This window comes from Balaenoptera musculus, chromosome 12, assembly GCF_009873245.2.
Source record: "Balaenoptera musculus isolate JJ_BM4_2016_0621 chromosome 12, mBalMus1.pri.v3, whole genome shotgun sequence".
NCBI lineage: Eukaryota > Metazoa > Chordata > Mammalia > Artiodactyla > Balaenopteridae > Balaenoptera > Balaenoptera musculus.
Window position 1 is genome coordinate 82668359 of NC_045796.1, and position 12513 is coordinate 82680871.

Below are 12513 nucleotides of genomic sequence, written 5' to 3' on the forward strand. Positions count from 1 at the left end.
ATGTGCAGAGCAGTTTCTGCTTCTGTGCCTGTCCAGACAGAAGAATCCTCGAGCTGCCTTCAGCTACCTTCTCTTTCGGTGGCAGCCCCTGCCGGCCTCCAGCCTGTGCCGTCTGACTGCCGGTGCGTTAAAAGCTCCGCTCTGACAGTGTGTTGTACAATGAACTGATAAGCCGTTTTTGTCTCCTGTTGACCCAGACTCACAGATAATTCCACGACTTTTAGACCAAACAAATGGCTGACTTGATAGGGTAAAATTCAGTCAACTGTTTAAAAAACTTTAAACAACTGATTGTCTCAAATTTGATTTCGATTTAGTTGTGTTTACTCTGCTTTACAAAGCTAAAGCCCGTGTGGTCTATAAAAATTTAAGGTCTCCTAGAATGTGGCGACTAGATCACAACAGTTATTTTACAGCAATGCAACATGAAATCAGTGATCACCAAGTGTTGTGAGGATGATGGTGATGAAATATACAAAACCGCGCAGGACCCTAGGCACAAAAGCCTTTCCGGGCACACAAGGCTTCCTGTGTCCCCCATTTCTTGATTACAGGAAATAGGCTTCATTCAGCCTCCAGAACCTTCCCTGAGTTCCAACGGGCAGGTTCAAACAGTTGCTAATCAGGGAAGGGAGGGGATGCAGAGACACGGGAGGAGCGGTCAGGAAACAATAGTGCAACCTTGGGGCAGGGTCCTGGTTCCCCTCAAGGGATACACAGAACAATGTCTTTGGGCGGTTTTGCAGATACCAAAACCCCCAACAGATGGGAGAAGTTAACAGCACGCTGCCCATAAGCACGTAGTCCCCAGACCAGTTGGAACCAGAAGGTTAATGATGCCGACTCCCGATTACCTCACCACCAACCAATCAAAAGAATGTTCATGAGCTGATCACCCCCTGCTCCTTGACCACTCACTACCCACTCCAGGGCAGGACACACAGTTTTGAGGGCATTAGCACACTGTGGCCCCCTTTGCCTGGCAAAGCAATAAAGCTATTCTTTCCTCTTTCACTCAAAACTCTGTCTCTGAGATTTAATTAGGTGTAGGTATACAGAGGCCAGGTTTAGCATCATATATGAACGCATTTTGGGGGAAGGAAAGAAAATATCATGAAATTAAATTAAGAAAGCCAATAATTTTTCTTTAACATACTACTTTTGGAGACTCATCTATTATCTTTTTTTTTTTTTATAAGATTTTTAGAAATTTCATGTAATGTCTGAAACATTTATATTAACATATTTCCATACAAATAACCCAGTGAAAGTTTAGTATTAGTTCTTTTGTTTGTTTTTTTATACTGCAGGTTCTTATTAGGCATCAGTTTTATACACATCAGTGTATACATGTCAATCCCAATCGCCCAATTCAGCACACCACCATCCCCACCTCACCGCAGTTTTCCCCCCTTGGTGTCCATATGTCCATTCTCTACATCTGTGTCTCAACTTCTGCCCTGCAAACTGGCTCATCCGTACCATTTTTCTAGGTTCCGCATACATGCATTAATATACGATATTTGTTTTTCTCTTTCTGACTTACTTCACTCTGTATGACAGTCTCTAGATCCATCCACGTCTCAACAAATGACTCAATTTCGTTCCTTTTTATGGCTGAGTAATATTCCATTGTATATATGTACCACAACTTCTTTATCCATTCGTCTGTTGATGGGCATTTAGGTTGCTTCCATGACCTGGCTATTGTAAATAGTGCTGCAATGAACATTCGGGTGCATGTGTCTTTTTGAATTACGGTTTTCTCTGGGTATATGCCCAGTAGTGGGATTGCTGGGTCATATGGTAATTCTATTTTTAGTTTTTTAAGGAACCTCTATATTATTCTCCATAGTGGTTGTATCAATATACATTCCCACCAACAGTGCAAGAGGGTTCCCTTTTGCCCACACCCTCTCCAGCATTTGTTGTTTGTAGATTTTCTGATGATGCCCATTCTAACAGGAGTGAGGTGATACCTCATTGTAGTTTTGATTTGCATTTCTCTAATAATTAGTGATGTTGAGCATCTTTTCATGTGCTTCATGGCCGTCTGTATGTCTTCTTTGGAGAAATGTCTATTTAGGTCTTCTGCCCATTTTTGGATTGGGGTGTTTGTTTCTTTGATATTGAGCTGAATGAGCTGTTTATATATTTTGGAGATTAATCCTTTGTCCGTTGATTCATTTGCACATATACATCTATTATCTTTGAAGATATATTTTTTTCCCTAAGATTCTGTTGAAGACGATTTAATGAATTGCTTGGTTGGTTAAGTTGACCAACTCTAAGGCAAAGTTCTACAAATCGGTCAGGGGTCCAGAAGGAACCGACGGAAAGAGGAACCAGACACTTCCACGAGAGATGCAGGAATTAATATTTTTGACATGTTGCATCGTACTTGAAATGATTCCACAATTGGACAACAGCACACTTAAACAGCAGCAGAAAAACAACCTTCCATTTGATTCTTACTGAGATTTATTGTTTTTAATAATGCCACTTTTCAGAAGTATAGTCATGTGCTCACTTAGGCTGACAAAGTGAAAACTTGTACGTGATGCAAAGTACCCTTTGGGCTGGAGATTAAGACACAAATGGTGCGGTGACAAGTCAAGTGCCCCCAGCAGGTGACAAACGCCACCTCCCTTCCTGTGATCTGGCTCCCATCTTGCCCCATAGAACCCACAATGAATATCTGGCAAAACACAGAACACAGATGGCTGTCAACTGACATGAAAAGTAAATTTTATTAAACATGTTTACATACATGAGTTGGAAGTTCATTTAAAAGCACAGGGGAGTGTTAAGACAAGTGGTCAAAATAGAAAGATACTACCCAATTAGAATCAGTTGATTGTTGGCCACTAAGACAGAACGGAATCTAGTAGAAGTACACCAATGCTTCAGTCCTTCCTGCTCAGCATGGTGACCAGTGGTCAATCTGTGCCCTGGGAACGATGGGCAGGTCGTTCTGGCGTGTGTAAATAATAAATAATTCACTTGGTGCAGGCAGTATGTCTATGGATTAAAATCTATGTGTACACAGTGTCTACATGTGTTACAGCCCCACAGGAGGAATCTACACCAAAATATTTATTAGAAGGAATTTGGTCCATACTACATCACGTTTTCCAGAGGGTAAAAAATAAAGTCCATCTATAGACATTTCACCCCTGACTCACAGACTGAGTCTGGCTGAAACCTGCAAAATGTCTATAACCAAAAATGGATGGCTTAGATTTCTTGGTTATTTCAGTAGAGTAATTAACAAGCAAACTGTACAAGTACATGCAACATACAAGCTGGCCTATGTGGAACTAACATACATTATTAAATAACCTTTTGTTTCTTTTCTTTGCTTTCTCTTTCTTTATTTTCTTTTTCTTTCTTTTTTTTTTTTTTTACAAAACGTGCATGCAGCTTTGAACAGTTCCAAGTCATGCTGCTCTATCTGTGAAATCACAAAAGTGGAGGGACCCATAAAAGGAGGGAGAAGATCTCAATGCACCTGCAGAGACTGCAGTTGGTAGCACATATACAGAAGGTCACAAGGGAATTCAAGGCCGAGAAAAAACTCAGATGAAGAAAATGCAAATTGAAATTGGACTTTGTTTCATTTCCCGCCCCCCAGAAGTAAGATACTCTGCATTAAAAAAAATCAAGCTTTGTGCTTGCATCAATCTCAAAGAAATGTAAATTAAAACTGGATAAAAAACATTAGTTTAGTGCAGAATATTTTGACTGGAATTTCCAGTGGAATATTAACAGCCCACACCTTGCTCTTTCCAGAACAGGTGGTGTGTCTACACGGAGACATGGCTGAGGAGCTGGGGCATTGCTCAAAGTGTCTGAGGCTCAAATCCATTTCTAGTCACCATTTTGGGAAGTCAAACATATGGTTTGTACACATGAGCATATACTTGTTTTGCTTTTTTTTTTTTTTTGGATGTCAGGAAGGAAAAGGCATTACCAGGAGTGTTTCCAAGGTACCATGATGCTGTCAGTTTAGTTCCCAGCACTAGCTGCAGACTTGGTTCTGTAAAAGTATTCCATGCAAAACAGTGGAAAACATAAATTAATGTTTTAGAATGCAAACAGATATGCGCTTCACTCAAAAAAAGTGATTCTGTGGTTATTTGTTTTTGGAAGATAACTTTTTGTTTTCTGGGTAAGACCATAAGACACATAAGACCTGGAAGGATTATAAAGCGAAAGCTAGTGAAACCCTACATTGGCCTCATCTTGTCTTGTTGTACACACTCTGCGGAGATGCTACAGAGACTGCTTCAGCCCTTTTTTTTTTTGGTGCTTTTGGAAAAAGAAAGGAAGGGTCTCTGTAAATATCACGAGGCCTGTCTGTCATGCCACAGCCAAAAACGAGTGGAAATAACAAATACAGTGAAAACCAAACCGAAACAAAACAAATCAATAAACCGAAATCAACAAACAACACACAAAGAAACAAAACTTGTCAACCCCAGGGAAATAACACTGCTTGCGGTTTGTGCAAAAAACAGGTAAAATACAGCTTTTAACAGAGTGAGAGTTTCCAGTTCAATTTGGGATGTGTGTGTGTGTGTGTGTGTGTGTGTGTGAATTTGTAGTTTCCCCTCTCTCATTTGTCAGAAGCATCAGTGATTCTCACTAGCACATTAACTTCCTGTATTTGACAACTGCCTTGTTCTGTCATGTGAAGCCAGGTTTTAAACAACGATAGGGACATATTATTGAAACACAACTACCGGCAAAACACAAGTTGATTGTCTGTCTCCAACCATTCTTTCGATCATGAAATATCTGGTTCAGATTATTATCCTGAAGGTAGAGTCTTACTGGTGTGAGTTCATTAGGACCGGATGCAGGGGGGCCCGGTGGAACTTTCCAGAGATGACTGGGAAGCCCGGCGGGTCAGGGGGGTGAGCGTGGGTTCAACCAGTGATGACGGGGGGAACAGCTTGTACCAGCCGATGACCATGCTGGAAAGATCCAGTTCCTCCAACAAGATCTGGGCCACGCCCATAAAGCATTTGTGGTCCATCCTGCCGTAGTCTCCCCAGACAATCACCTGCAGAGACAGAGAACTGCAGTAAAGCCTGAGCTCCTCTCCTTCATGTGTGAACAGTTGAAAGCACACTATTCTGTAAAAGTGAGCCAGTGAGGGAAGCGGGGGAAATGAATATAACTAAGACCAAGGAGGTATAATAATAAAAAGGTACTATCCTTCAGGTACTCCGAGAGACACTTCACCAGGATTTTTAGATGTGATGGAACGCAAATCACGTTTCCCTAGTCAATGAGGGTATTGTCTACATAAGCCATGTTAAAAATAAATACACACGTTTATGTATATATAAATTCAAAACCGTCTTTAGCAACTACGATCTAGTAAGCAAAGTGCAGGGCCACAGAGATATACAAATGAAAATGTGTGCAAGCTAGGAGGACGAAACAACCCAACTCCCTGTACCATGGCGTGCGTGGATGGTGCAGTATGTACAAAGGATGAGAATATTCATTAAATTTCTTTTATATTATAGACTTGTTAGTGAAGGGGCAAGTTGAACAATAATTGTAAGCTGGTGCCCTTGAGGACTTGCCTGACAATTTTGACTTGATCAGAACGTTAATAAGTCAGTGAGCTCACTGACAATTACCACCTTCTGTCTCCTTTTGGTGTCAGGTAAGATTTCCATTACACTTGCGCCAGGTTCTGTTTCCAACCCTTTAATCCCCAGTGGAGGTTCCCAAATGAATTCACTCAACTGCTTTACACAGGCAGGGATGGTGAATCTTGCCTTTTCAGTTTACTGAGTAACCTTGCCAAATTATTTAATCCCTGTGATCCTCAGACATAATCTTTAAAATGGGAATAATCGTGATCAAAACATTTAGAAAAGGAAGCACTTAACAATGCACCTGACATTCAACCCATCCTGAATATTTGCTGGTCCTTTCCTTTCTTCCTCTTTGAATCCCATGTCTGGCTCAATAAACTAGTATTAGCATTGGTTGCCCTGATTATCTATCTATCTATCAATTATCTATCCATCTATCATCTATTTATCTATCTATCTAGGAGAGGAAATGGGTGGGAAATAGAGCAGAAGTAAAAGGAGAGGATGGAGAGAAGGAAGAAAATGAGAGTGAAAATTAAAATCTTGTTTTCCATTAGAACCAAAAGATATTTTGATACTATATATTACGTATATTGTAAATGAACAATTTGGACTTTATTCTCTTCCTGTTGGACCACCTTTTCAATGTTGATATGGATAATGGGCCTGTTACAGTGTAAAAAGTCAAACCAGCTATTACTGACCTGAAGGACTTTACCCTGTGGACTTTCGTCAAAAACCAGGGACTGTTGATACAAGGGGTCAAGGGTCTTTCGTGCAATTCTTGTCTTCTTTTTGGCTATGCAGGCCCCGTTCTCCAAAAGATACACTTTGACATATGGAGCTGAACGAAGGTAACATTAACAGATAAGAAGTTAATCCTTCAAGTTAAATTGTTTTTATTAGAGAATGCTTCCTTAGACAAATAGAGATGCTTGTTAAACGTTTCCCATTGATTAGTTAAACCATTTAAAATTTTCAGTGCTCCATAAATTCTATCCCTTAAAACCCATATGTTACCACTAACGCCATTTTCCTCTTTTGAAGTAAATGCATGCAAAGTTATCATAAGATTCTGACTGACTTGGTTTATGGCTGGCAATACGAAACAGATTTATATCTTAAAGCTCATTTTATATCTAAAAGCTCATCCTTTTTGTGATTAGAACTGAATTTTTATCCCGCATTTATAAATGGGCAGAAAAATAAATAACTGACATAGCTAAGAAGCCATCCTAACTAAACTTTGTCTTAATACAACAAGACTCTTCCTAATACTTCCTGACAGAATAATTGTGCAAGGAAAACCCAGATCCACTTTTATGATCCGCTTTTCTTTGATCCACAATCAAAGAACATAGAAAAGCTGCCTTGTTAGTCAATCAGATAATGCAAAATAGAGCATGTGAAATTCAAATGCAGCAAATGTTTTGAGTTTTTGCCCATGTAAGACTCTCTTGTCCAAACAGTAACATCGCTCCTTACCAGGCGTGGATTTGGAACCAGGCTTTTGCGTGAGGCTTCGTGCTCTAATCACTTCAACTTCTAATTGGCCCTTTTTATCCTCCATTCCAATTTGTATATCACCTGTGAGTGGAAGAAGCAAAATGTTTCAGCTTCTTTGCAGTCACATGCAGTTAAAAAAATAGAGGTCCATAAGAGACTCCAAATTATTATCTTCATGATCTTCATAAATAACCAATATTTTGAGCTCCCTTACACCATTTTCTTTTCCTACCTCCAAATCAGGTTTTGAAATGTTTCTCTTCATTTTTCCGGTGCTAATCTAACTTACGAGAGTCTCATACTAGTATATAAATTACTTAACTGCAACAATACTGAAGTATTTAAGTGATTCTTGTACTCTAATAAGATTTCTTATCCTTTATGTCATCTATTATATAATACTTCTTAATAAAAAGTACAATTATCTGTGTTTCCATTATCTAGAGAAAACCTCCATTAATGTTTTGGTAAATATCCTAGCAATTTCACAAGTTCATTCATTCTCTTCTCCTTCTTCCCTTCCTTTCCTCCCTTCTTTCCTTCCTTCCTCCCTCCCTCCCTCCCTTCTTGCCTTCCTTCCTCCCTCCCTCCCTCCCCTCTTCCTCCCTCCCTCCCTCCCTTCCTTCCTTCCTTCCTTCCTCCCTCCCTCCCTCCTTTCCTTCTTTCCTTCCTTCCTTCCTTCTTTCCTTATCTCTCTATCACTATTTATATCTATGTAACAATCTACCCATCTCTATCTCTCTAACTATATGTGTATCTATCTATCTATCTATCTATCCATCATGACCATACATCCTCAATTTATTGACTGCATGAACCACTGAATGGGCATGTCATTACCTATTTAACCAGATCCCTCTGGATGGAAATACAGGTTATCTACATTGCTGTCATCATAAACAGCATTAGAATGAACAGCTTTATAAGGAATTTTTGCACCCTTGGTCAATTATTTCTTGAGCATAAATTCCCAGATTTTAAATTGTTAGGTCTAATTGAATGGACATTTAAAAATGACATGTGTATTACCAACATCCTTCAGAAAGGTTGTGCCAGTTTGTACTGTGACCAGAAGAATCTGTCTTTCCCATTTCCCACAGCCCACTAATACTGTTATGAGCAACATGCCTACTTTTTGCCAGTCTGACATTCAAAAAGTTATAATTAGCATTTCTTTGATTATTAGGGAGGTTGAACATATTTCTAAATATTTTCAGTTTTTATTCCTTCTTTTGTATTGCCTGTTCATGTCCTTTACCTATTTTTATAAGATGCTCAACTTTTTCTGAATGATACGATACTTTATCCCTGAAAATATTAAATATAATTATTTCTAAGTTGTTTTTAGTTGGTTGAATCATCTCTTCTTTCTCAGTTGTGAATTCCTTTTACTTGCCTGGTCCATTGATCAATGTTGTGGTTCTGGATTGTTTATTAGTTTGTCGTTTATTGTTTATAATAATTCTGTTTCAGACCTTAGCTCCTGGACTCTTGGGTTTTTGTTTTTGTTTTAATCACATACACACATAGTTTAAAGAGTCAAACTGTTCTCTAAGACTTGTTATTAGTATAAAATATTCCCGGCCTTTCTCTCAACCTCTTGCCTTCCAAAGGTCACTGTTTTCAAAATTCTCAGTATTTTAACTGATTTATTTTTTACTTTTTGGCATTTGCATCCCTATCTCTAAATACCATACATATATTTTCCTTTTTTTCTTCAGTTTTAGATATCATTATTGACCCCCAATTTTGCTCTCTCTCACTGTTTCCTACCCCCACCATATACTTGACATTTTCTGTCATCCTCTTCTCCCAATATTCATATTTATATTATGATTAGGCAACATTATTTGTAGCCGAGTGAACTGGAGTACCATGATTACTTCTTATTTCTTGGACACTCTTCTTTTTCCCTACACCCACTAAGTGTCTTTTAAAAAGCCCTTGCTGACATTTTTATGGATGTATCACTGATTCAACCCCTTACTCTCTCCTGGTTGTTTATCTCTTCCATAAAATCAAGCACATTAGGTATTCTATAGATTTTGTCTTACGAATCTGACATGCTATTGATACAGCTTGGACAGGTTGCTTATAAGGCCCGTTGCAGCTGTTTTATTACATTTTCCTTCACTACCGTCCTGGGTATCCCACCCATTTCTCTCTTGTGTGGAAGCATTTATTTACTGGATGTCATATTCCTCTTTTGTAGTTCAAAATTCTTTCATTCACTTAGTTCATTTCGTTGAAGTATATCCTCCGATAGCTTTCCAAGCAATGTTGGGTATAAGGAAAATGTTTTGAGACTATTCCCATCTGAATATGTATTTATTCTAGCCTCATACTTACTTGATGATTTGACTGGCTATTTTAGTCTTCGTTGGAAATCAATTGTTACTCAGAATTTCGAAGGCAATGCTCATCTTCTGGATTCCAGTATTATTATTGAAGAGTCCAATGAGAAGCAGATTTTTGATAGTCCGCATAAAATAATTTTTCCTCTTAGGAAACTTGTGGGGTATTCTATCAACCTCTGGTGCTGTAAAATCTCACGATGATGTCTTTGTGTTGACCTATTTTCTCATGCATTTTGCTGACTACTCTATGGGTTCTTTCAAGCTGGAATCTCATGTCCTTCAGGAAACATCTATTTCACATGTTGCATATAATTTTCTCCATTTATTCTCTTTTTAAACTTTATATATGGCATATTTTGCTAGTAGAAGTTTATCTGGCTTTGGCCTGGAAGTTCTTTCCCACTCCAAGAGTATAGAAACATTAACTTAAGTGATTTTCAGTATTTTCCAGTGTCTTTCTCCACCCCGTTTCTCCTTTACAATTGAATCCAATTTTTTAAAAATTAATTAATTAATTAATTTGTTTTCGGCTGCGTTGGGTCTTCATTGCTGCACGCGGGCTTTCTCTAGTTGTGGCGAGCAGGGGCTACTCCTCGTTGTGGTGCGCTGGCTTCTCATTGTTGTGGCTTCTCTTGTTGCAGAGCACGGGCTCTAGGCGCGCGGGCTTCAGTAGTTGTGGCTTGCGGCCTCTAGAGCACAGGCTCAGTAGTTATGGTGCACGGGCTTAGCTGCTCCGCGACATGTGGAATCTTCTCAGACCAGGGCTTGAACCTGTGTCCCCTGCATTGGCAGGCAGATTCTCAACCACTGCACAACCAGGGAAGCCCCCAAAACATTATTTTTTTAAGTTCTGAAGTAGGGAGGTAATTTCATTAATATTTTTTTGCATAGCTAGACACTTAACGCCAATCTCCTTTATTGAATAATCCATCGTTTTTTCCGTGCTATAAAATTCTACCCTTCTCCTACATTTGGATTTACTGTAGACTGTCTATCTTAACAGAATTTTGCTAATTCAGAGATTAATGACTAACTTTAGTCATTTTGCATATCTCAAGTTAGAAAAATGCATTAGAAATTAGAATAGTCATTTGAAACCAGCAACACCTGAGCTAAAATCTTGCGTCTCGCTTGTATTACTATTATGTTACTTTATTTTTTTATTATTTTTTTTATTATGCTACTTTAAATGATCTTATCAACCATGAAACATCAGTTTTCCTACAGAAAAAAATTATTCTTACCCATTGCAGGGGTGGCGAGGGTTTGGCGGCCAACAAGCTGGGCTGGTCCCAGTCCGTCGAGAAAATCACTGAATTGACTATCCGCTCCTAGTCTCACTCCAGGAAATATTAAGCTATTAGCAAAAGGACAATAATCAAGACATTAGATCTTCTAGAATTCTTTTCATTAGTTTCCATTAGATGACGAGTTCTGATCATGAATCAAACAGTACTTAGGCAATCGGTTTACTTACTGATTCTTTGCATTTCCTCTGAACCAAGCCCATGAAGCTCAGCACTGATGGCGAAAAGGTCTAAACGATCAGTTTAAGACCTGATGTTGTTACATAATATTGAGCAGAGTTCCCTGTGCTACACAGTAGGTCCTTGTTGGTTATCCATTTTAAATATAGCAATGTGTACATGTCAATCCCAAACTTCCAGTTATCCCTCCCGGGCTTCCCTCCTGGTAACCATAAGTTCACCTGAAACTAACACAACATTGTTAATCAACTATACTCCAATAAAAAATAAAAAGTTTAAAAAAAGACCTGATGTTCTATTCAGGAGGGCTCAGTTATAGTTTTCAATGTAGTAAGTTTTCTGCACACTTTACAAATACAAATCCCTACATAAATGTATCACTGATGTAAGATACAAGGCGCAAAATTTTATGTCATGAACTAATACATAAATAATTGTTCATCAGTATTAAGTAACATTAACGCTAAATGTTAAGAAATGGCTAATAATTTCTTGAATATATATTATAGTATAGTACAAGTTCTTATTTACAAATCAAAATGTTTAATTTCTTCATTTCTGAAAGAATTAAAATTTCATATTACCTGAGATTTTTATTTAATTCAAATGGAAATGAATTGGTTAACGTACGTCTATTTCTCACCACACCAGGACTGCCTGAAGCCCCGGGCTACAGGCTCTCCCAGAGCAGTGACTGTGCTCTTGTTTACTGACATCTCCTGGGTAACAAGAACCAGGCTTGTTACACAGTTGGACTTCAGTAAGTATTTTTTGGAATAAACAGGTTTCTATAAGGATTGATTGTTTCCAGTGTGCTTTCACACATATTATTTCTTCAGAATCAAAGGAATTAGATAGGGTATTAATTATTATCCCATCCAGGGACTATAAAATAAATCTATGAGAGGTTAAGTGGCTTATTCATGGTGGAGGTAAATATTATTAGGCTTGTTAATTTTTACTTTTTAAAAAATTTTTATTGGAGTAGAGGTGATTTACAATGTTGTGTTAGTTTCAGGTGTACAGCAAAGTGAATCAGTTATACATACACATATATCCACTCTTTTTAAGATTCTTTTCCCATATAGGCCATTACAGAGTATTGAGTAGAGTTCCCTGTGCTATACTGTAGGTTCTTATTAGTTATCTATTCCATATACAGTAGTGTGTATATGTCAATCCCAATCTAGATTTGTTAATTTTTATATCCGAAAATAGTGTCTCTAGTTTTCTATTTGCAGATTGCTTCATAATACTTCAGCAAATATTGGTATTTTGTCAGCAAGTTTAACTACATAACATCATGCCTGCTGATTTTTGTTCTTGGCTGTATCTTGCTGGGAGTATGCATATCACTCATTGGAGCAAATAAAGGGATTCACTAGTTTTAGGAATGGGAAAGCATATCATGAACATTAACTTGGCAGAATTTACTTCATTTTCTGAACAGAATAGAAAAATGCCAGGAAAATAAAATAAATTGTTAATATTAGATTGGTAAAAGATATTTGAATGGTAATAAATAATTACGGAAAACTTGTACAT

At 38.1% G+C, this 12513-nt stretch overlaps 1 protein-coding gene across 50 annotated transcripts in view; it reads right to left on the reverse strand.

Annotated features, from left to right (window-relative positions):
* Positions 1-2731: 2731 nt before the first annotated feature.
* RIMS1 (regulating synaptic membrane exocytosis 1) overlaps positions 2732-12513 on the reverse strand; it is a 474848-nt gene continuing 465066 nt past the window's right edge. For 34 of the 50 annotated variants that reach the window (XM_036871543.1, XM_036871550.1, XM_036871547.1 and 31 more), the window contains 4 exons: positions 10726-10838; positions 7104-7205; positions 6323-6462; positions 4850-5068 (listed from right to left, as the gene is read on the reverse strand). In XM_036871543.1, the coding sequence (XP_036727438.1) occupies positions 4850-5068; positions 6323-6462; positions 7104-7205; positions 10726-10838 (574 nt within the window). Of the gene's footprint in view, positions 5069-6322; positions 6463-7103; positions 7206-10725; positions 10839-12513 lie in introns of all 50 variants that reach the window. The other 16 variants (XM_036871544.1, XM_036871559.1, XM_036871558.1 and 13 more) reach the window with 1 other exon arrangement.